General features: G+C 33.9%; 2 protein-coding genes across 2 annotated transcripts; both read right to left on the reverse strand.

The window, feature by feature from the left end:
* Positions 1–318: 318 nt before the first annotated feature.
* Positions 319–3,047, reverse strand: LOC109796661 (trihelix transcription factor GTL2). The gene is made up of 2 exons (XM_020356406.3): positions 2,427–3,047; positions 319–1,897 (listed from the first exon to the last, which is right to left on the reverse strand). The coding sequence occupies exons 1-2, from the start codon at positions 2,774–2,776 to the stop codon at positions 631–633; spliced, it is 1,617 nt and encodes a 538-aa protein (XP_020211995.1). The 5' UTR covers positions 2,777–3,047; the 3' UTR covers positions 319–630.
* Positions 3,048–8,051: 5,004 nt separating this feature from the next.
* LOC109796954 (Pseudouridine synthase family protein) lies at positions 8,052–18,436 on the reverse strand. The gene is made up of 20 exons (XM_083059215.1): positions 18,206–18,436; positions 17,937–18,024; positions 17,657–17,851; positions 17,094–17,308; positions 16,664–16,736; positions 16,179–16,235; positions 15,975–16,054; positions 15,828–15,890; positions 15,599–15,686; positions 13,988–14,091; positions 13,758–13,860; positions 13,552–13,625; positions 11,018–11,082; positions 10,644–10,810; positions 10,090–10,157; positions 9,887–9,947; positions 9,053–9,090; positions 8,863–8,931; positions 8,408–8,750; positions 8,052–8,337 (listed from the first exon to the last, which is right to left on the reverse strand). Exons 1-20 carry the CDS (start codon positions 18,292–18,294, stop codon positions 8,308–8,310), a joined length of 2,070 nt encoding a protein of 689 aa, XP_082915341.1. The 5' UTR covers positions 18,295–18,436; the 3' UTR covers positions 8,052–8,307.
* Between the last annotated feature and the right edge of the window lie 313 nt (positions 18,437–18,749).

The following is an 18,749-nucleotide window of genomic DNA, read 5'->3' on the forward strand; positions in this document are numbered from 1 at the left end:
AAATCCATTTAAAGATTTACACCTGCCATTACATTTGATTATAAATTAATTAATTTTAAGTTTTAAAAACTTTTATCAGAGGATGATTCGACTTATTTCATTATGAGGATATATCAATTCTCAATTAGAATATATTGATATTCCCATCCCAGTAGATTATACATTACAAAAACGAAAAATATAATTAATATTTTATTAAAATTTGGTGTACCAAAATTATTATTCCCGAAGAATGTCTCATCCACCGCTCTCTTTTTCCTGGGACAGTGTGTTCCCAATTAATGGACATTAGCCTATATGTATGAAACATCAATCACATGAAAGAAAAAAAATGTAAAATTGAAATGGCAATAATTATAAAGTCATACACAGAACACAAACATTGTTCTAATTCCTCAAGCTTTCGGTGCTCACCAAAATCTTTCGATAAATTTATGCTATATATATAGATTAAAAAAAAAAAAAAAAGTCCTCCCACCACCAAAAACAAAAAAAAAAGGGAAAATAGTGGAGCTTATTACGCCATAGAAAATGGGCAAATTAATGAATTTTAACCTAATCACAATCCAAATGAAGGAGTAGGTATTACTCAGTTTCTTAAAAGTTTGATGAATTTTCTCACCTGCATGATCAACATGCATACTGCACCAAACCAGCAGACCCCACTTGAGGAGACTCATCAGCTTCCGGTGGCACTTCACAGGAATTCGCGGTTGGATTAGAATCAAACCCTTCCCTTTCGGACTGTGGCACAATTTTTCCCTGACCAATGCCATACAAACAACTGAGTTGATGAAAATAGGGACAAGTCCTAGAATTAAGGGACCTTTTCTTGTTAACATCCTTGGTTTTTCTGAAGTACTTGTTTATGTTCTCCCACTTCTCCTTGCACCTCTTTGCACTCCTCTTGTATCCAAGCTCCAACATCCCTTGCGAGATTCTCTCCCACAGAGGACCCTTGTTCCCCTCCTTCTCTTCATTGTTGCTGTTACTTACACTTGTGCACCTCAGGTTTATCAGTGCTAACACTTCATCTCTTGGCCATCTCCTCCCAACATCCTCTTTCCAACTCTCACTTGTGGCCAAAGTGCTCTTATATGTGGAAACTGAATTTGACTCTAATGGAATAATACTATTGTGGCTATTCAGGGAAGAAGAACTAGGGTTGTTGTGGGGGGCTGGGGAAGAATTGGAGGAAGAAGGAACTTGTAGTACTAATGTGTCATTTGTGCTAGGGTTTTCTGCTTCCCATGTAGCTTGATCATCATGATTTGGATCAAGATTGTTGCCCTCATTGGAAGGGTTATTATTAGGGTTTTGCGGGTGCAATTGGGAAGGTGAAGAAGAAGAACAGTTTGGAAGATTTGTAGTAGTTGCGCACTTCTTCAAGAATTCAATGATGGTGGCATGTCTATCACCAGCAATGGCTTGCTCTTGCGCCATGATCTCAAGCTCCTTGTTCATTCTTTCCATCTCTTTCTTCTTCCACGCTTCTTCTCTGGCGAACTTCTCTTGGTCCCTCTTCATCATGTCGTGGAGGAGCTTGTTGTGTATCTCTTCTTGCTGAGCCATCATCTTGTTCACAACACTCTCGCAGAAACCCTTGAACATTTCGAACCTATCACGCCGCTTCCTCTTGCGCTCCTTTGACTTTTCCACCACCACCTCATCATCACATTGTTTGGTCTCAATGTCTCTCGAATTTTCCTTCAATGCGTGGTGGTGGCTGTCCCCACCACAACCACCAGGATCAGAGTTTTGACAAAGCTCCTCAAGCTCGCTGAGAAACCGGTAGTTGTTCTTGCCGAGGTTAATGTTGTCGAAGTATCTACTCTCATCTTCGAACTTCTCCTTGCACTTCTCAGCACTCTTCTTAAAGCCAAGCTCTGCTAGCTTCCTGCACACATCATAAATACAAAAAATCCAAAACCAACCACATAAGCATTTTTTTTTAATTTGCACATATCACTTAACTACGTACACGTACTGTCCCCAACACTTCAAACTAATGCCCTCCTTCAACTTCTTCCTCCCCCAGAAGTCTCAGCCATGAACCCTTCTGTCGGGGTTTGTGTCTTGCTGTGTCAGCGTGGTAGCTAAAGTAGTAGTAGTAATAGTACCTACTATATAGCGCGTTGGTGCACGTGTGCGTTAATTGTTCCACCACATAAAGGTCACATAACATGATTAATCGAATAGAGTCCAGCTAGGTCATTAATTTTTCATTCTTCCGGTCTCAATTCAGAGCATGTTTAAATTCTCATCAATTTTAGTTGGCTGGACGTAGATCAGTAAAGCAACAACAATCATTTACTTTTGCATTAGATTCAAATTCCAACATGGATTATAAATGTGAAACCAAACTTGCACTTAGTTAACACTGACTTGTAGAAAGGAATGAGTTAATTGAAAGCATGGAGTAGTACCTTGAGACATGGTCCCATGTGAGGTCTGGGAACCAATTTTCCATGGTAGATCTGATTCTGAAAAGTGCAAGGACTTCATCGTTGGTCCAGGAATCGGTTAGGTCTGGCAATTGTGTTTGAACGTTGACATTTGGTTGCTTGTGTTTGTGGGAGGGAGAAGGAGAAGGAGAAGGAGAAGGAGAAGGGTGGTGCAAGAGATTGGTTTGGAGAGGAAAGTGAGGGTTATAGAGATCAAAGGGTAGGAAGGTATTTGGGGTTGAAGAGGAATGGAGAGGGAAAGACAAGTTAAGAGGAAGAGTGGTCCTTGGTGCTATGAATTGGTGGAACTGGTCTGTTTCTCCATCGAACATGTTTGTGTTTGTGTTGGAGTATTGCTATTGCTATCTCCTTTCTTCTTGGTGGTTGCTCACAGGAGAATGCTACAAGAAAGTTTTGAAAACGCTAACTTCTCTCTTGTGTTCATCAAGGAGATTGTCCTTGCATGAAAAGGAAAAGATAGCCCCCCGACACCCTTTTAGGATAAAGTGAACTCACCGGCCACACCCTAATAAAATATTGTGTGACCTTGGACAAGTCAATCCAACCACGTTGCTGTTCAAGGCATATTCAATTCATTTCAAACTTGTCCAACCCTTTTTCTCTTTTCAAACAAAATCCAAACTCATCCTAATTAAACACTAGAAAAGAATAATAATAATAATATTATAGTTGTGAGCAAAGTAATTGGTTATGGGATAATGGGGTTGATATAGACGCGCGAGGAGAGTGAGGGTGTAATTAACGGCATAGGGATGGCAGGACACGTGAAAAGGAGCAGAGAGTGGGACCAATGCTTTAAGGATGGGAATCTTCACTTGGTACAAAGGCACACAATGCTGTCGTACTGGAACAGCAGCCAGCACGTGCAAGCTTGCATACAGATACAGTCACAGAACACAGAGCACATGGCATGGCCATGGGATATATAAGACCTTATGCTTAATCTTATTCAAGCTCTTTGTTTTGCATGGTTTTTCTTTATCATGCAGGGAAAATAATGTTAATTTACATAATGTGTGTAAATATATATAGCATTATCTGAGTTAAATTAAATACACAGAAAATAAAATTAATGAAACATGAACAGAACTGTTTGAGACAGTGTCTGCCCATGGAAGAGTGGGGCCTAAGAGCCTCATATAAGACAATGTGGGACCTCTCTAGCTCCTTACATAAACATTGCACTATATGCAATTCGTGTGTTGTCACTATATATTAAATAGTTTATGTACAACTTGTAAATTTACTACCTTCTCGCAATTACCCTAAGCCATTGGTTTAAGAATTAATTCAGTCTTGTATAGTTCGTGTTAGGGGTGGGCAAAAAAAACTGAACTAAACTGAACTGGTGGTGAACTGAACTGTACTGTACTATAAAAAAACTGAACTGTTTGTAAAAAAACTGAACTAAACTGTTTATAAAAAAAACTGAACTGAACTGAACTGTTGGATAGTTAACTGTATTGAACTATAAAACTGAACTGAATTATAAAAATTGAACTATTTTTATAAAAGGATAAAAATTAAATGTGTCTAACATGTTATGTCTTAATGGATTAACTTGATAGTCTAATAACCAAAACTTAAAAAAAAAAAAAGTGATCCAAAAAAAATTGTATCAATTTTGTCGAATCTAACGGATCAATTGAGCTATGTTGGACTACTTATTTTTAGGCTTAAAATTCAATGAGTTTGTTTGACTTAATTATATATATATATATTTTGAAAATTTTAAATAAAATGGAAAATAAAGTAATATTGGCAAATGTGTCTTATTTTGATAGATCAATGAGTCAAAATTGTTCAATTCAAAATATCATAACAGTTCAGTGCAGTTTAAACTGCAGTTCAGTTCAAGTTTTTATAGTATAGTTCAGTTCAGTTCAATGACACAAAAAAATAGTTCAGTTCAGTTAGTCTGAACTAATATTTAGTTTAGTTCAGTTCATAAGAACTATTTTTAAGTTCAGTATAGTTTTTATAAGTTCAGTTCAGTTCAGTTCATTTTGCCCACCCCTAGTTCGTGTACACGGTTGTAAATAAATTACTAGCTCGCTGTATAATAAGCTTAAGCCATTAATATTAGACTAGTTAAGAATTTAGTCTGGATTTTTAAGTTTTCTATTTTTAATGAAAAAATACACATTTTAATATGAATTTGTGTCTGAAATTAATTAATTTAAACACAGATCAATCTCTACTACATTTAATAGTTTAAAATTAATTTTATCAACATTCTATTGCCTTCATTTGGTAGGTGATCGAATTGGTGAATGGTGGATGAATTTTGTGTTAACTGGCCCCGAGTAAGGGAAGTGTTGTGTTGTCAGAATTGCTCGTGTGATTGATCACCTGTTGCTGCTTTCCTTACACGTGAGTTTGTTTCTCAAGTTCTGTAGTGCTTTGGTGGCTCAGTTAAAAGGGCATTGCTTATTGTTTCCGGTTTTGTGGATGTTGTAAAAGGGTTTGCTAGCTTTTGTTGAGTTTTATTCTTGATGCTTTGGTTAAAACTTATAATTTATTATCACCAGTGTATGTTTTCATTGGTGGGAATTATTTCGATCTCCTGGAGTTTTTATTTGAATTATAGATTCAGTCTTGATATGATTTTTCACTTTTGATTCTAACAAATATAATGTTTATGAGATTTTCACTTGTGCGTGTGTTTTTCACCAAACCTGCTTAACTTTTAATTGAAAAATATTAAGTTGAGTGAAAATCTTATTTTAATACTCTGATTAAGATCTTGATGTACAAGTCTCAAAATTCGATTTGTTAAAATCAAATTGAAGTATAAAGAATGTTGGGATTTAAATTACTTTGAAAGGTAAATGTGTAATAAAAAATAATATCTTAGTTTGCACGACTATTCATGCAAAGGACAGGTGGCAGCAACATTGCACTTGGCCGGTCTGAACAGCTACATGCTTTAGCTCAGTTATGTTGATGATGCAAGCACCTGGTCTGAACTTGGAAATTCCGGATTGTACAGGGGTGTGGTTATTCAATTTAGCATACAAGTTTGTTCATTTTTGTGTTTTTCTTTTCAGATTTAGTCTTTGATTCATTGAAAATGGAACAAAGAAAAATTACACCTTTGAAAATGATTCTGCAGAGGTTAAGACTCAGATATTGACAGCTTTGTTCTATCTTTTCTAGTGTAACCAAAATATATTTCATTTTTATTTTATTTTTTTGGATTTATGACTTGTTATGTTCTATTTGTAATATGCAACAACGTGAAACAAAACTCATTTTGTTTTGTTTAGTTTTAATTTATCTATCAAAAACTATCTAAGAATTCTTATTTGTATAGATTTCAATTGATTAACATATTAAAAATTATATTCTACATATAAAAATAGAACTATACAAGCGTCTTATATTGCCTATTCTACATCTTTACATATTGCAGACTATAGCTGATATTGCCTACTTTATATCTTAACATATTGCAGCCGCTTCAACTCACTGTACCAATTAATACTGAATGCACCCCTTTCATTATGGTGCTTTATTCAACAAACTTCATCCAATTTATTATTATTTTGTGCCGTGTTTCTGTCTGCACTGCTTTAGTTAGGTGGAAGAAAGTACTTATTCATGTCACCTACTTTATTCATTGGTATTTTCTCATTGCTTTGTATTCTGATGGGTTTCTTCCTTTCCTACTTGAACCGCAAATTTCCGATTGATGTTGGGTCCTCCCAAGAGTTGTGAAACTGATATTTGATATATTGGAAGTTAAGAATAGCAAGTTTAGCTAGAAAGTAATATTTTTAGGGCTTTATCTCTTCTTCTTTACAATGTATCAATTTGTACTACAAATATGAATTTAAGTATGTCTTTCAATAAACTTATGCAATATTTGACTTAAATGACTAATTAATAATTATACTAAATTAAATTATTTGAAATCGAAATCTCAATTGATTATTAAAATAATTAACTTGAATAATAGTAAAATGTTAAAATAGATAAATTTAATAATAATATTTTTAGTATTTTAATAAATACTTGAGACACAACAACTAATTTTAACATAATAATAAAATATATTAGAATTTGACTTCATCAAACCATAAATTATGCTTCCAACCAAGTTTTGATCTAGTTATAAGTTTATAAATTATTATTTAACAAGAAATTTTACTCAAACCGTAATTTTTTATAAGTAAAAGGTTTTTTTTTACCAAATTACTAATTCTTTGAATAATGTAACTTTACTAATAAGTGTTTGAAAATGATCAATAGCATTTACTTCATTTTTAGAGACAAACAACATTAGTTGCTCTACTTTAATTGAAAAGTTTACAAACATTTTTTTTATCATTTTAAATCCATAAAATTAAGTTAAGAAAAACATTAAGTAACGAAGAGAACAATAATACTAATTAATAATTAAGATTAATAACTTAGAATATATACATGAAAATATGTCAGATTACATCAAACTTCAACAAATGTGAATTTAAATTACATACATAAAGACATTAATTTTGAGATAAAAAAAAACTAAAAAAACTTAGGTATTGAAGTCATAAGAAATCTTTTAAGTACCACACAATATCATTAATAGGAATCCTCTTTCATTTTAGGTCAAATATTTTTTCCTCTTCTCGTTGATTACATATTAGCATCCAAGTGTGGATATTCTTTTTATTGTAATTATATATAACTAGTAAAATCAAGACACTTTATACATCTAATAAAAATAAAATAAAAATTAAGTAATAAAAATATGTTAGTGTAACTAATGTTATGATTAACCTATTAATTTTAAAGTATTGAATTTAATAAAAAAAATTATTTTTTAAAATAAAAGAATATAATGGTCAACAAAAATATAGAAATCAAGATAGTTATTAAAAAAAATATCTCCTTTATATATTGATATAGATATAGATTAAAAAAAATAGTAAAATAATAGGTAGTTTGGAGGGTAATCTATTATTATTATTATTATTATTATTATTATTATTATTATTGTTATTGTTGTTATTAATAGCAGTAATAATACTAGTAGATAAAATGAAAGAGAAAATAACATGACCCCTGACACTATTGCCCACTCCTTAAAATATGTTTGAAAATAAGATTATTTAAAAAAAAAGAAGAATTTTTTATCAAGAAAATTATATGTTTATAAAAACAGTGTTAAGATATTAAACTTACATCAATCTCAGTTTATTTTTTATTTTTAAAAATGTCAAATTACAGTATATTAAAAAATAAAAAAAGTATCCCAACTTAGGAGACAGTGCACACAAATGTACAACTTGAACAAGACAGACGTCAACCAAGAAGATCAATTTGGTTTGAGTAGAACTAAACCTACAGCTGCATGCTTTCACTTCACAAGTATAAGACACCAAATCGACTACTAACAAGGAGAGCAGATGTTCAATTTCCAAAATATTCATTACCCTAAACTTCCGCCAAACTTATCACATGGATCATGTGTCTAGGAAAGCATAAGAATGAGACGTTGCAGCTAAAAATAAACAGGAAGCAAAGAGGTGGTATGTTATTGCTAGAATTGAAAAAAGAACTGCGCACAAGGTACTAAAATCCAACACATGGAAATCATCCAGTACAATAACGAAATTAATAGCATTTGAAAATGTAGAACTATTTAGTAGCGTTAAATTTCACAGTTCTCCGACAATATACAAAGAATATACAAAGAGTACCCAAGCGGATTTTGCTCTCTTCTGACAATATACGATTATTAAAACATAAAATTAGTAGCATACGATCTGAAACTTCTCTTTGCAGTTTTCTCTCTGTTCTATAAATCACTCCTGCAGAAAACATTGCTAAATGGGTAGCTGCGTGCTTATTACTGGTTTAGTGTCTTGTGATATGCAACCTGCAAAACATTAAATGTTTAAGTTGAGCACTAGTAGAAATAGACACGACTTTTCAAATTGGGTGCTTACAGAGGTTGAAGTCTTCAGCAGCTCCCTTATGGCCATTGTTGCATAACATGAAGCAGGAAGAGTAAAGCTCAATTTGAGAGCAATATGGGGATCTTGAGAGTCGGAGCCACCAAGAGACTCGTCATGTGATAATTTTACTTCCTCACCTGCAATCTCATTATAATTCTCAACCTTTGCACCGTCATTGGAGCTCTCTAATTCTCTGATGCCATCAAAGGCTTCTTCCTTTTTCTCATTTACTGCACCCATTGGTTTGACAGTGTTCATAGGTTTAGACTTGTTAATTTTGTCTAAATCCGTCTCTACCAATTGTGTATTATTGTCAGTATATGTAAGTAATTCCCTGCAATTGCAGACATCAAAGACATAAGTCAATAAGTGAACTACATGCAAAAACAAAAAACGAGTTAAAAGTAAGACTCTACGCAATGTGGAGGGTTGATTTAGGTAAATACCATTCAAAGTTAATAGGCTTCTGAAAAACCCTCCTGTAACATCCGGTGATACTAGTTATTGAGAATTCCCTAATAAAAAATGGGAGAATCCAGGGTAAGAGATCGGGCAGGAGGGGAAAAGAAGATTAAGATAAAGAATGAAAGTAGAATTAGACTAATCAAGATTTGAGTTGAGATTCCTATTACATACTCCACATTATGCATGCTCTCAGTCAAACTGATTCCATCCTGACCAATACAAATAAAACAGGTGAATGGGAAGAAAAAGAACAACCCTGGGAAGATTAACAATAAAGAAGGTTGCAGAAAGGCTAGGACAGCAACCCAAACGTAATGTAACAACTAGTTGACTATACTTCTTGAAGTAACAGAAGGAGGAAGGGGGGAGACAGACAAGCAGTGGAGGGGCTCTGCACATGCATACATAATTATATCTCCACTAAAGTGCAGTTCCAAGAATCAATATCAATTGTCGGAGTATTAATATAATCTTGATAACATATATACGGCAGGCTCTTCAGGTTGCTATTCTAGAGCATATTTGAATCAGAATCTATAGCCTTCAAGACAACTTACTTGAAAAGTCCACTCATCTCAAATCTAAGTGCATTCTTTATTTCGTCACCAATGAACTATTCTGCTTGACACAGTAAAATGAACCCGGGGAGCAACTTTTTATTTCCTCCACTATAAAATAAAATTATTTGCTAAAATACCCCAAAATCCAGTGATTAATATAACCTTGAATCATTGTTTATAAGGGATAAATCTACTCCTACACGACATTTTTACCACAATTGTTACAATGTAAGATAAGAAGAGATGAAAGAGAAGTGTGGGATAAAATGGGTAATTTGATATACAGATAGAAAGAAAAAATTAATTGTAAAAAGTATTGTAAGAATTTGTTGTTTGTCATTACTAGTAAAATATATGACATGACATCCGGCCTTAGCTGCTCTGATATCTCAAATGCATACAAATTCAGAACATCGAAAATACAAGGGGCCAAATTGATACGTACTTTTTTTGCCAAATCTTCATAAACACTGGCAATATGATTGGTTGGATAATTTACCCGGGAACTGCAAGATAATAAACACACAAAAGTCAGAGAGACGGAGACTTACTTCTCCCAAAATAAATCGGAAAGACAATGGAAAATTGGTAGACGATCCGAGTTATCTAAATCAAAGAATCTGAGCCGTATTAACCAGTCATGCTTACCCTGGCATAGGAAGGATGACATCATCAATTGTGTAAGATCCTGAATTAAGATCTTCAGCATCGACAGCCTGTCATACAAATTAAACCCACTTTAAATTGTCTAGCTTATTTCGGAACACCATTCACAACTTTGGTTGTTCCTTGTTGGGTAATTCTTTTTTGTTCTAATTGATGAATTATCCTTCCTTAGTTGTACTTCCCTTCGTTTCTCCTAAATGAAAATCTTTTTTAAAAACAAAAAAAAGTGTTCATCATATAATTCTTTGAAATCATCTTTTCATCTAAATTCTTTTCTTGAAAAATAACTTCAATTTCATACATTCTTCTTGAACTTTCATTCTCACAATAATTACTATGTATAAAATGAACAAAAATAACCGTGACCAAATATCCGTTCATAGAAGTAAATTCATGCCTTCATATTATATCGAGTGTGCAGTAGACTCTGAATAGAATCAATAGATGGATGAGAAATATATGTCATGACATTTCTGAAACTACATTTCAGTAGAGTAATAGCAGACCTGTGCAACAGGGAAAATCAAAAGACTAACCTTGACATCACTCTTTATTTCTTCATGAACATCTTCTAAGACTTCATCGTTATTAGAATCATACCTATCACCGCAGTCTTCAGCATATTCAGATCCAACGAGCTCTGTAACCTTTCCAGTAGAATTTTCTTTACAATATACCAAGTCCCCTAATACAAGTTCAGTTCCTGCCTCACAGTAGAATGACATTCAATTTAATAAATGAATATTTTGACTTCAACTATCATATTAAAGATAATTGATGGTAAGGATAGTATGGAATGGGTATTGGATATCAAAAACAGTCAGGAATTCAGGAGATGTGACATTAGAAGTTTTTTGCCAGAGAAAGCAAGACAGATGAAGAAATTCATTCATCACAAATTACAACTTACCATATTTTTGCACCCTCTTACTTGCAGCATGGTTCCACAAATAGCTTTGGTAACTATGTACATACCTAAAAAAGAGTAACAGAACTATAGAGTGAATATTTATCCTTCAAATATACAATCTTGAATAATATATTAAATCTTTTATTTGTGTACAAAGCAACTTGTCTTTACAAATGAAACAAAAGAAAACCATCAGATAGACAGCATAAATAGCCCACTTTAGAGCTTCTGCAAAAATTTCTGTTGTATCTTCCTAGCTTTTAAATGACATTCATTTGTATTTGTGTTAACTTCACAGATTTGTCTACTGCAAAACCTTTCCTCATTATCTGGATACTGTGTCAAAAGCAGAGATTTAGAACTAAGCCACCAATTTTATTTTGTAATAATGAAGCCTACCAAGTTGAATAATAGTATTTGGTGAATGACTTGAGTGAAAAGCACTCAGCAGGCTGTATAGTTAAAATAGTAGTAAAGGGCAGTGAATAAAATTCACTAACTGGAGCATGAATCTGAATATGTAACCTAGACTTTACATGCTATTCATAAGACACCGTTTCCAACACTTCCCCTCAAGATGGAGAATATAAGTTGAGAGCTCCAATCTTGGAACAAATAAACTAAATTTTAGGCCCTGTTAGAGACTTTGTGAAGATGTCTGCTAATTGATCATTAGAACTAACAGATTCAGTGATGAGTTCTTTGGGGGGAAACTTTTCCCAAACAAAATGACAATACTTTCAATGTGCCTAGTTCCTTCATAAAATATTGGAATGGAGGCTATATAAAAATCTGCCTAATTATCACAACATAATTTCATTTGTTGGATGTCTCCAAGCTTCAATTCTTGAAGGGGATGCTTAATCCAAATGTGTTCACAAGTATTTGTAGCCAAAGCCCTATACTCTGGTTATGCGCTACAAGTATTTGTAGCCAAAGCCCTATACTCTGAAATGAAATAGCAGTCACTGGCTGGAGAATAACAATGATTTCCGCAAGAAACATACATTTGATAACCTGAGGAGAAAGCTTGTCCAAACCTAGAGAGTGATTATGAACAAAACAAGTACAACCAAAAACAGGAGGATTAACATGAAACAATGGATCATTAGGAAATATAAAATAAGGAATTTATTGTTAAGAGCAGAGGAAGGCATTCCACTAATTGGTAAACAGTGTTTATTTGAATCTGTGTAATACCAACATGAGATCTTTACTTATACACAAGATCAGAAAAAATTAAGGATACAAAGAATAAATCAATCCCTAATTTCTAGCAATGTATACATTACAATTTTGACGAACATGGATGACCTAATCGTTCATGAAGTAGGTTTTGGAGACTCAATTGCATTACAAGTTAAAGGAGTTGATTAAAATTAATGAAGACCATGTGATTCATGTCCCAAACCAATTAACTGACTTATCCACATTCCTATATGGAAAAAAGAAGCAACATTAAAGGTTACTAAGCAGTTTAGACTGTGAGTAAGTTGACTATGGGAGACCAAATTAAAAGGATTAAGGACAAATATAAATAAATCTTAGAATTCGGTCTTAGGGCCTAACTCAACAACACAAAATCAACTTGTAAGTGGAGGACTATTCAAGCTCTATTTAAGTCATCTCTAGTTGATATTAGACTATACCATCACTCTTGAGGTTGCAATTAAGGAAACCCCCAAAGAGGCAGCAACTAAAGCAGGCTAGAGGTGATTGCTTAAGGTTGATTTTTCCAACACTTCCCCTCATGCATCACGCCCAGGACTACTGGCCTAGAGCGTGGAAAATGCAGGTGGCTCAACAAAGGATTTAGGACATTGGCAATAAAATGGGAGGAGAGCAAAATAAAAATCCATCCCAGCATAAAATTGACATGTGCAATAAACTTCAATCATACAATTATAAAATCCCCAATTGTAACAACACTATAGCCTTGATATGACATTTCTATAGTAACAAAGGACATTACTGCTGACATAGCATGTGTGATGGGTGAAGTCCATAGTATGCAACAACAATTAAGCATGTTTTGTTTCAATTATTTTATGCTTAGAAAAAGCTCCAGCCAAAATTTCACTCTAGAATATTTTTATTACAAGTCTTTCTAAAAACAAAATAAGATAATCTAAACAAGATCAAGGGAATATGTGAAATTTCACATTGTGAACTTGACGTGTACCAAATTTTCACATAAAATTATGCGAAATTCAAAATCAGGTATATGTTAAAATTGAAATCTAGAGAAAGAAAAGGATCAAAATAAATGAAAATTTAATTATATGAAAAAAACCTTTCTTATTCTTCAAGAAAGAACAATTTAAATATAAGCATACTAGTACTATGCAGTGTCCAAAGAAAAGAGATTGATGAAGTTCTGTAACATGAGATGATGCTAAAACTGAGGAGTAATAAAAATTAACTTTGGTACTACATAGTTACTCCAACTAACAAAAATTACTAGTAGTAACAGTGTAACACCACTTTAGCCAAAAATTTAAAAACATTAATATCATCAGATAATTATAACTCACAACATTCTCAGAGTCCTTGGAATACTTTTCAAAGCCTGCAAATAATTTCCAGGAGACATTTTTAAAGTTTGCAGCTGCAGAAGATTTGTTGACAAAAACATGGTTATGACATCATCCATGGATAAATATAGTGGGTAAACAAAAAAAATTAGCTTCATTCTCACACCAACTGTCTAATCCAAAAATCATTTTCATTTGAAGCTTACCACAGCCCTTTCTGCGACCATGTATCGAGGTAACTGCTTAAGTGTCCCAACAACATCGTTACTTTCTTTATAGTACTTGCGTGCCTTGGCTATTGCGTTTCTTTGTATTTAAATAACAATGTTATGAAGAATAACAGTAATCAATATGGAATTTTTAATTATCAGTACACAATTAATCAATCAATTAAAGACATTATCCACAAAATATAATAGAAACAGTGAAAAGGATATCTCCATCTCTTGGATCAAGGATCAGGTCTACAGCAAGTCTCCATTCCCCTCGGAGTAATGCAGCTCCAATGAGGTGAGTTGGCACGGAACCACTTCCAAAACGCTGAGAAGTGAGCACAATCACATACAAATAAGTTGCTTGCAAAGCAAAAATGATAAATAAAATAATCTTAAAATAGACAGACTATTAGAAATGGACTAGGCCTAATTCAATCTCAAAAGCTAGATCACGGGTTAAGGATTGCCACATCTTGCAGGGAGTATTCTGTCCATATTCCCTAGCTAATGTGTGATATCTCAAACACACCCCTCACGCTCAAAATTGGACATCTAGAGTGCAAAGTTTGCATGACTAGATATTCGTGGGTAGCTTAATAGTAAGACTGAATAGAGATGGAAGGGGCTAAACTCACTCACAAGAGCTACCACGGAAAAGGATTGCCAAGTCTTATACGGAGCATTTTATAGCCATATTTCTAACCAATATGGGGCATTTAACAGTCTAAAACACCATGTTGTTACTTAATGAAATGCTTCAAAAGGGACGAAAACCAGGAAGAGACAAAATGTAAAACAAGAGTTTACATTTAAATCAAGTTTTGGACTTGCATAAAATTTTAATAGAAAAGAATTCTCATCAAGAAATGGGGAAATGAAGTTGGGTATACTTGTCAAGCATGTTTAAGCTTCTTATGTCTTTAGTGAAAGCTGTTGGGGAGACTTTCAGTACATGGGATGGGATGGATCCAACTCTTGGATCTCCTGCCAATTCCATTTAGGATCCCACTCTTGAATCTAGCTAATACTCGTCTGAGCCGATCACCAGTCACTTGGTCGAACTATCGGCTCTGATACCAATGTTGGGGAGTCCTTAACATCGGGGAGCACTCTACAATGGGTAGTGAGTAAGTCACACAAGTGAATTTGACACCACAACATATCCTAAAACCTTAAGGCATTAGGTAGGTGGATCTTTCTCACTTATATATTACTCAACATGCCCAACTTTAACCAATGTGGGACTTTACTTCACACTTGAACTCCAACAAAAGCCAACACCAAAACAAAACAAAACTGTTGCCAAGTTGAAATTTAGATGTAAGCAACATAATAATAATTGCTTAGACAACGTATGTATGTTATCCCAAAAAAAAAAAAACAAAACAACAAAACATAAGTTTGTATTAGTGTATTACAACTACATAGGGATGGCAAATGTTGGACACAATGAAACTTCAAGAGAATTTTTCATATATAATCTGAAAAAAGAATATGCCAGCATCCAAGAGGCAAATTTTGCCAACTCTTACAAATATAACAGGGAAATGGGAAAATGATTAATACTACTAAATGATTAATGATGTATTAATTTAATGGGTTCACAGCTTCACACAGCATCCTACTGCATAGGATAATTTCAAAATAGTATACAGGGCAGGCCACATGCCCCCAACCCCCTGGCTTGTTCAGGAAGTTGACCTCTAACTAACACAAGGTAGCTATCCAATTGAATGTTATCACAACAAAACCAAGAAAAATGTAATCAGAGACGAAAAAGACATGCATATTCCCTCAGAGGGGAAGAGAGTGCAAGTGGACTTAGAAAATACCTGTAGGCCAAAGTAGTTAATGAAGCCATGCTTTCCTAAGGCCTCTGCAGATGCTTTTATGGTATCTTCAGAATCTGCAACAATGCCTCTGAGAAAATATGTAAATGCTATGGATACAAATATAAGGCTGCAGTTATATCAACAATCATAAATAATCCTAATTGCAAGAGATACTAGATTACTAGTTCAACAGAGGAGAAATGAATTCATGCATAGATAACACCCTCACCGCAATGTGATTGTAAATCGATTTCCCAAGAGCTGGCCAAGACAAAGTGCTTCCTTAACATAACTGCACAGTAGTAAGTTTACAGTTATGATTCACCAAAAGACTGATAAGAAGGAATGTCAACCATTCAAAATTCAATCACCTTACCAGAAATCACCCAGTTTAATTCCAAACAACCTCTTGTTAAGGGAAGCTAGCCTACTTGCTCGCTGCTTGTAAACAGTAACCTAGATACAAAACAAATACTAAAAACCAATTGAAGTATCTATCTCCAAATGAATACTAATACAAATTCTGGAAAATGAAGAAAGAATTTAATGTTTAATGTAAAATAAGAAAAGTGAATATCACCCTTTGGGTCGTGACAGCACGCTTGTCCTTTGTACCCGAAAATCCAAATGATTTTGGCTGCCAGTTAACAATCAATCAGTTAAAACTGTAAAGTGGAAAACTCAGCAAGCTTATCCAGAAATCAATAATAATATTAGCGGATTGCATTTATTTTCATTCTTGAGGGTAGGGAGGGAGGAGTTCAGGAGCAGGCAAGACATAATGCAAAAAAACCCAATTTCCTTCCCATCAATAATCACAACTACACAAGTTAAGCTGCAGCTAAGACATAAATGGGGATAAAACACTAAACCCTAAATCTCCAGGTTGAAACAAAAGGTTATACAGAGGCATAAATATGTCAAGTTAAAATTCCTAAATTAAATAATATGGCAAATAGATTCAATTATCACAAATGTCTCAGTTCCGGAATGCATTTTGATAACCAGGAAAAAGGAAATCATCACATATAAAAACAAACATATCCAACAATGAACAAGACAGACCTGAATGCCAAGCATATTTCCAATAACCCCCAAAGCTTCTTGGGTATCCTTGTTCTCCTTGTAAAGATAAAACCTTGAAATTGTATTGGAAGAAAGAAAGTTGATAACAATGAGCAATTTTAACTAATACATATAAAGAATGGGAAAATGATATGACCAAATAAAAAATGCAACTAAGAGTGGCTATCACTTTGTGACAATGTCTGAATAAATTACAATTTAATACAGCCAAAAGTCTCCATAAATTTCAATGGTTTTGGATATTTAACATTCAACAAGTGATTATTTCTACATTTTTTTTATTCTTTTACTTCTTCTACATAACACTACAGCAAGTTGACAAAATGGTCCTGTTGACTGCACTGAAATGGAAGACAATGTGCATTGCTTAATTTATATTTTATAAAACAAAATGTGTGAGCAGTCTTACCTAAGGAACTTGCCAACATTTTCTGGCCAATCTTCTGAACCTCGGCTGTCAAAGGGCTTATCACCTCTTTCTTTGCGCTTCTTAGAGTTTTTTCCTTTGTTGTTGGGTTCAGCAGAATTTAATCTCACACGGATACATTTTGATGATGCGTCAGGTCCATCAACTACATCAGTGACCAGGAACTTAAAGTTTTCCTTAAAGAAGTTATGCATTGCCTGATAGATTTGAGAAGCATAAAATTTTTTAGGTTAGAATTGGCAAAAAAAACTACAAAATTAATTTAGTATGCATGCCACAAAGCGAAAAAGGCTAAATAAAATTATAGTGGCTGGGCGCTGAACTAAAAAAAAAGGCTAAATAAATGAATGAGGTGCAAGTCAAAATCATTCAGTTTGATACTTGGTTTTTTAATCCAAAAACCATACAACTTCTGCAAAAATTCAACCCATTGTAATGAGACTCCCACTTTGACCCAATCTCAAAGTGATTGCTGATATAGACATCTTTTGGACTGTCTTCTGAATCTAACAAAGAGAAAAATAAGCCACAAAACTCGTACCAACCTTTCGATGAGATTTATCAGAATCCGGAGAAAGAACAATAGGAGAGACACTATCTTCTCCACCAGCATTAATTTTACTGATAAATTCCTCCAAAAGAACTGCATCGGACTCCCCAGCAAGAGACTTGAAGGATTCAATCTGAGATGCATAACTTACAACAGCGTCGGATGTGTTGGTTCCATTTTCCTGAAAACTCTGAAACAAGCACACACAATAAAAAATGTCAGATACTGAAATAAAGCGCAAATCAATTTACTAATGAACAAAGATAATTAGAGACCTCTGGCTCCTCTTCAGGGGCATCAAGTGTGGACAATTGAACAACTGTTCCATCTCTGGCCACTTCATTCACAATAAAATCAGAATACCTAAATCAAACTCGACTGAATCAGCAAAAAAACCATTGTTGAATAATGCACTTCAGAAATTCTAATGGGCAAAAAATCCTTAACATCGAAAAAACAAAACCGATACTAGCTTTCGATTCATGCATGATTTTCAAATTCATTTGTTTTGGTAAGAGAGAGGAGGTGTAGAAAATGAAGAGACCTTTGCTTTAAAATTCCGCGGAAGCCAGGAATGTTGGAAATGAAGCAGGAGATACCCACGTCGTGTTCTTCTACGGTTGTCATCGCCATCACGGTTTTACACAAATGAGCAGTGGTTAGGGTTTTTGTTTAGTTTGGGGTTTTAGAGCAACAGAGCGGGAACTTGCAACCGCTGCTGCATACCTCGCATCACTTGAAATAAACGCAACGTTTTTAAGTTACTGGCTTCATTTGGTTGATAGCGCTGTGCCAGTGTTTTTACTTTTGTATACTGACTTCGATTTTATGTATAAAAATTTATTTTCATAATTAAATAAAAATGAAATTTTATGATTGAGTTACCAAATTACTTTATTTTCTATTATATTAGAAAATAATAAAAAGTGAAAATCTTATAAATTTGTTAAGTTAGTTAAGAATCATGTCACACATGCAAAAGAGAAAATCCTCACGTACGCTATTACTAGGGAGGAAGTCTATCGTGCCATGACACAAGTGCATGTTGAGAGATATAATTTTTTTTTTTTAAGTTAGTTAAGAATCAT

Source organism: Cajanus cajan, chromosome 6, assembly GCF_000230855.2.
Source record: "Cajanus cajan strain Asha chromosome 6, NIPB_CcT2T_4, whole genome shotgun sequence".
NCBI classification, from domain to species: domain Eukaryota; kingdom Viridiplantae; phylum Streptophyta; class Magnoliopsida; order Fabales; family Fabaceae; genus Cajanus; species Cajanus cajan.